General features: G+C 49.9%; 1 protein-coding gene across 1 annotated transcript; it reads right to left on the minus strand.

Moving 5' to 3' along the window:
• Positions 1-222: 222 nt before the first annotated feature.
• BAMBI (BMP and activin membrane bound inhibitor) lies at positions 223-4966 on the minus strand. Its single transcript, XM_041487644.1, has 3 exons — positions 4627-4966; positions 1446-1736; positions 223-1019 (listed from the first exon to the last, which is right to left on the minus strand). The coding sequence occupies exons 1-3, from the start codon at positions 4700-4702 to the stop codon at positions 601-603; spliced, it is 786 nt and encodes a 261-aa protein (XP_041343578.1). The 5' UTR covers positions 4703-4966; the 3' UTR covers positions 223-600.
• Between the last annotated feature and the right edge of the window lie 962 nt (positions 4967-5928).

The raw sequence follows: 5928 nt of genomic DNA on the forward strand, positions 1-5928 counted from the left end.
CAGCCAAGAATCAAGTAGGCGGTTTCACTGCTACTAAGCAGAAAACAAAGCTGCCACCTTCGGTCTCAAATAACCACCTGAAGTCCTCTGCAGAGTAGGAAAAGAGTCTGCTTTCAGAATCTAATTGTTATGCGTGGCATTACCATGTACACCTTGATTTGTTTTCTAATGTCATCCACAAGAAAACCCATTTTCCAAAACAGAAATCACAAGCAAGTTTCAGAGAAAATATATATATTTTAAAAAAATCTTTACAATAAGTCAGGAAACATAGGAGCTTGCACACAGTTTATTATAATAACTCCGTTCTCAGCTCCCTACAGTTCAGATAACCCTGGTGACAGTGTTTACAACTTCTAACTTTTGCTTTCACAACTCTGAAGCAAACAATACATTTGAGTGTATTTTACTCTGTGCAAATAAGACAACTTTTGGAATCCTTCAGAAGAAATATCCAAGATTCTGTTTGCAGAGGTCCTTTGTTTCTCAAAGATGATTTATGAGAGTTTTTGTTTTAAGATAAAGTGCTCCTGTCCAGCAGAACCCAAAGGCCTTCAAGAGTTCAGAGAGTAAGTTTAGCTCAGATTAAAAAATAATTGGTCATACAAATTCCAGCTTCCCATGTCCGCTGTACATTCCCCAGTGGACTAGTGAAAGAATTTTATCATTGCTGAGGTCTGAATGTCTCATTTTATCACAGGTCATGCAGCAGTTCTCGTGACCAGTCACAGGCACCATGCATTCCAAGTCCAATTTTGCCACCTGCCCTTTTTTCGAATGATGTCCATGAAAACTGTAGTGCAAACGAGAGAGCATTTGCTGTCGCTGATCTTGCAGTCTCTTGTTTTCACTCCTGAGCATTCTCAAGGCCAGCATGATAAGGAGCACCAAGATTAGCCCACCAGCTATCGGAACAGCAATTACAGCTGCCCTGAACCATAACTCTTTTGAAGAAGTCAATTCTTGCACCTTGGTGATGAGATTCCTGCTGCTGTCATGTTGATATCTGCTCCCTTGTCCTGCAAAGGGGAAAGATGTGAAGCTTATTTCAGGATTTATATATACACTGATTTACATATAAGCAACTCCCTTAAATCCCACACTGACAAGTTTAAGGAGCAACTGCTACACACTGCAGTATCTACAGAAAATACCCCTGTAAAGAAAAAAAGTAGTTTCTAAGACATAGAATTTCTTATCCCAATAGCCAGTTTAACTAGGAACACCTTGCCTCTGACTCTTAGACATGTCAAGATGGCAAGAGAAACTTCCAGTATTAATGCAGACAAAAAAGCTAATGTTCTCCTGCATCCAGCCACCCGCTTCTCCCTCTGGTGTCTCTACTTACATTAACTACTAAATCAATAACAGCAGATGCACAAGGTTTTGACTGTAGCTGGCCTGATGGCCAGAAGAGAGGTTTCACTGAAGTTTTATTGCCCTACCTGAAGCATCGCCCCTGGAAGGAGACAAAACATCATGTAGTCCTCTGTAATTGCACATATCTTCATGACAGCATTCCAGCGTGGACATGGTGGTGGTGCCAGAGTGGTTTTGTGCTTGTTTGGCTTGGCAGACCTCAGCTGTGCTTGCTATAGAGTCCAAGCAGCCATGAGTGAGTGGGGAATGTGTATTCTGAGGATCAAGCAGTCTGGAGAAGCAGGCACTAAGCTCAGATTTGCACATATAGCCAGTTGCAACACAGTGTGCAGCATCACAGTAGCATCTGATTTCACCTAAAAAACAAAAATTGTGCAAGAAAGGTAAGAATTTGGTCCTCTAAGGACACCTCACCATATATCCTTATTACCCACACGCATCACACAACCAAACTCGGTGCCAGGTTTGAGATACTTCTTTAGGCAGTAGATCCACAAGAGCTGGGGCTGTTCCTTTCCCATCACTGTACTGCGCCTACCTCCTGAAACCTTAATCCTTGTAAACGCCTTGGGGCACTTGCTTTAATGACTAGTACTCTAGTCCTTTGAATTAAAGCAAGAGCATTTCGCTAAAACTGGGGACTGGGGGAGGGCTTGGAGGGGGAAGGTCACAGTGGCTTTTTTTTTCCCCCCAAGGTAAATAACAAGACCATTTTACAGCTACTTCCACTCGCTGTCAGCAGTTGCATTTAACCACATTTAAAGTGAAACACCAGTTCTAAAACCAACACACACCTTCAGTCCTAGAAGAAAGTCACATCTATGTTTTTTAACCATTACTCCAGGAACAGCATTCTATTTTTATAAAAGTAACATTTCTTTTAATTGCATATAAGCACACAACAAAAATACCAGGCCTAAATATTTATTGACAAATGAAAAACTCGGAACTGCTGAATTGTTTATTACCTCTCAATACTACCCCAAAATTTAAAAGGTTTAACTAACACCTTATAAAGCTATTAGCTAGAACCATTACCATCTAAGTCTGTCAGGACTGTTTTACTGTGTGAAACTGAGCAACTATTTCTAATTTCTACAGAAAGAGAAAATCTTTAACTAGTTCTCCATGCAAAAAGACTCTTTGATCAATATTATAGAACAAAAAAGTTCCAGTTTATAATTATTCTGCTCACCAGAGACAATGACTCTCAAATCAAATGTGAAGTTTTTAATGGAGTGAAACTGCAAGGCTAAAGGCTCCCCCTTGCCTCTCCCCAGTTTCAAATGCAATCCAACATGCAGCAGAAAAGAGGAAACACTTAAGACTGAAAATCCTCTACCGGCTCTATGAAAAATATCAGGAAACCTCAAAAATTTCTGAAGGAAGTGATAAAAAAGTTCCCTTCATAAAATTCTTCATTTTGTGCTCTCCAAAGTGCTCTGGTATGAATTAAACCTGTCCTGTGCTGTAGCAAAAACTCACTCTTTCTAGGCAAGTTGCAACTCAAACATAATTCAATGTGCCATCGAGCCAAGGTTTAAAAGGAAGCCAGATTTTGGAGACATCCTTGGAAGAATGGACTTAAAACTACTTCTGGTGTGCCTACTGTACTTTGCCACCAGAGTAGCACCAAGGCTTTCAAAGTTGACTGAATAGTCAGATGTCTTCCTCCTACAGTCTGTACTTCAAAAAAAATCAATCTATAGGTTTTCCTGCTGCCACCCCTTCTTATGATGTTACCTACCACCTATAGCTTAAAAAAAAAAAACAAAACAAAAAAAAAAAAAAAACTGTTCTGCAAGAAGTAAAAAAAATCATCCCAAACAAGTTAGTTTCCCCTCGTCGGGCTACCTTAATACTTTCCCCGAAATGCTACTGGCAGGCTCCAGGCCTTGAAGTTCCCGCTGCTCTTTAATAACTCTGCTTAATAGAAGCCAAATGATGGAGTGTCTCACTGTCTCCAGTCCAATTCCCTTGGGGTTTCAGACCAAGTAACCTAATTTTTCACGAATTCACGCTCACTGTCATCCAGCATGTTACAGAAAAGAAGACTCAATCATTTTCTAAGCATTCTATATGAGCATTCTATATTCTACCCCGCTGAAAAAAATAGTTTTCATAATTTTTGCACTGTTAAATTTAAGATGCAAACATGGCACAGTACCAGAGCTGACAGTTCTTTCATGAGTTTCAGCAGAGTACAGGAATAAAGAGAAACAATACACATGCTTTCATTTCAACTGCTTATACAATCACATTCAAAAATCTACATTTTATTGCCTTAAGACAATCTCACAAACCGAATCTGACAGGCTAGTCATCAGGTTAATTCAACTGCTTTTTAATTAAAGCCACGTTTTCAGTGAAACAAAATGGACTTTGTATTACTGTATTTCTGTCAATTCATAAAGTTTCTTCCTGTGCTATGCAAAAGGCCAGAAAGGGTATTTAGTATTTTGAAACAGTGAACAATGCCCTTCTGTTCCCTCCTCTTTCTTGTTACTGTATGTAGCTATTAAAGAAAAATGTCTGCTTTTAGTCAAGATGGCTACAGGAGAGACTGCAGGCTTCTCTTAAAGCTTTTGAAGTCAACAGCAGCCAGAAGTCTGTGATCCCCTAATTATATCATTATCAGGCACATAGTTTCAGTATCTGCGACTTCACATCACTCAGTCACTCCCTGTTCTGCCCGCTTTGATGGGGCCAGCAGGCTCCCCCCTGCACGCTGCAAGGCTGTTATTTAGGGTTAATTACAGCCTTCCTTCCAAAATAAATAAATACCGTCGCACATCACCACCACGCTAACTTATCCTTTATCCTCCTCCCCGGAGCACGACGATTACCGGCAGCCAGCGGGTCGCCTCTGCCCCCGAGGGCGCTCCCCGGGCGGCCAGACCACAGCCCAGAGCCGCCACAGCCTCCAGAGCCCCCAGAGCCGCCAGAGCCTCGCAGCCCAGAGCCGCCACAGCCTCCAGAACCCCCAGAGCCCCCCAGAGCCGCCACAGCGCCGGGCGCGGCTGCCCCGCCGGGACACCGCGGGGCCGTGACTGCCCGCACCGGCGGCCAGGTGGGAGGCGAGGGACACAGGGGCGGGAGGCACAGGCCCGGCGGCTCCGCCGCCAACACTCGGGGTCCCGAGACAGCGCCGGGCCCGGCCGCCCTCGGGCACCCGCTCCCTCAGGCACGGCCCCGCCGACCACGAGCCCCGCAGGCGCCCTCGGGTGCCCCGCCGCAGCCCCTCACCTCTGGTGAGCAGGACGGCCATGGCGCACAGCTCCAGTTGCAGCCAGATGAAGATGTAGCTGGAATGGCGATCCATTTACCCGGCGCCGCTCGCCACAGCCCGCAGCGCAGGCACGGCCGAGCCGCCGTCGCCCGCCCGCCCCTGCCCCGCCGGAGCGCCGAAGAGCCGCTCGCCCGCGGGCAGAGCCGTGGTGCGGCCACCGCTGCGGCGGCGGGCCAGGAGGACGGCCGCGGCTCTCCGCCCTTCTTTCGCAGCTCCGCCGCGGCCGCAAGAGCAGCACCAGGAGGAGCACCAGGAGCGGCGGCGCGGCGGCGGTGCCCGGCGGGTGCTCTCACTGACACGGCAGCGGCGGCGCCCGCCCCGTAAATACGGCCGGCGCCGGGCGCGACTGGGCCACGCCCCGCCGCCCCTGCCCCGCCCCGCCGCCCCATTGGTCGCGCCTGCACGGACTGGGCGGGGACTCGTTCCGCCCCGCCCCCTCCGGCCCCGCGGCGCGACCCGAGCCCCACCCGCGGCGCCCCCGGGCGGCGGCGGCGCCGGGAGCGGGCCGGGCTCTGGGCTCGGCCGTGGGCTCTGGGCCCGGAGACCCGCCGGGAGAGCGGCCGCTGGCGGCACCGAGCGCCCTCGCTCGCCGCCTTAGGTTCGGGGCTCTCCGGGGAGGGGGAACGGGCTCCGCCGGGTCCCCGAAATAATTCCCTACGGAGGCAGCAGCGCGGGGTTCCATTAAAAAACATCGTGATGTGACTGCGCGTTCGGCGGAGCCGCGATGGATGGATGGATGGATGGATGGATGGATGGATGGATGGATGGATGGATGGATGGATGGATGGATGAGCTGTCCTCAGCCCCAGGTCGCGGTACGGGCAGCGCCGGAGCGGACGGGGCGGCCGCCGAGCGCTCCTGCCGCTGTCCCGGCGCTGCCGCCAGCCCTGCCTGTCCGCTCCCGAGCCGCAGGGCTGCACCAGGGTGCAGGGATGTTGCCCGAGCGGGAACAGCGGCACTTTCACTGCAGCCGGGGCTTTTTTCCCAAGGTTATGGAAATCCTGCGCCTGGGCTTGGCGCGGCGCGGAGCCGGCAGCCGCGGAACCGGCTGGAACCGCGGGGCGGCTGGGCTGTCCGTCCCCGTGTCCCGGCATGGGATGCACCCTGCGGCTCGGGGGCTCCTGAACCTCGCACTCGGCCCCGCAGGGTCTCACTCGCTGCTGTCACATCCACGCAGCAAGGGCAGGCCCGTGGTACAGAGCTATTAGCGAATATACCCTGCAGTAACTATTCTCTTTCCAGTATTTCTTTTCCAAGAC

The sequence above is a fragment of the Pyrgilauda ruficollis genome, unplaced genomic scaffold (assembly GCF_017590135.1).
Source record: "Pyrgilauda ruficollis isolate IOZ18807 unplaced genomic scaffold, ASM1759013v1 scaffold12, whole genome shotgun sequence".
Classification (NCBI taxonomy): Eukaryota; Metazoa; Chordata; class Aves; order Passeriformes; family Passeridae; genus Pyrgilauda; species Pyrgilauda ruficollis.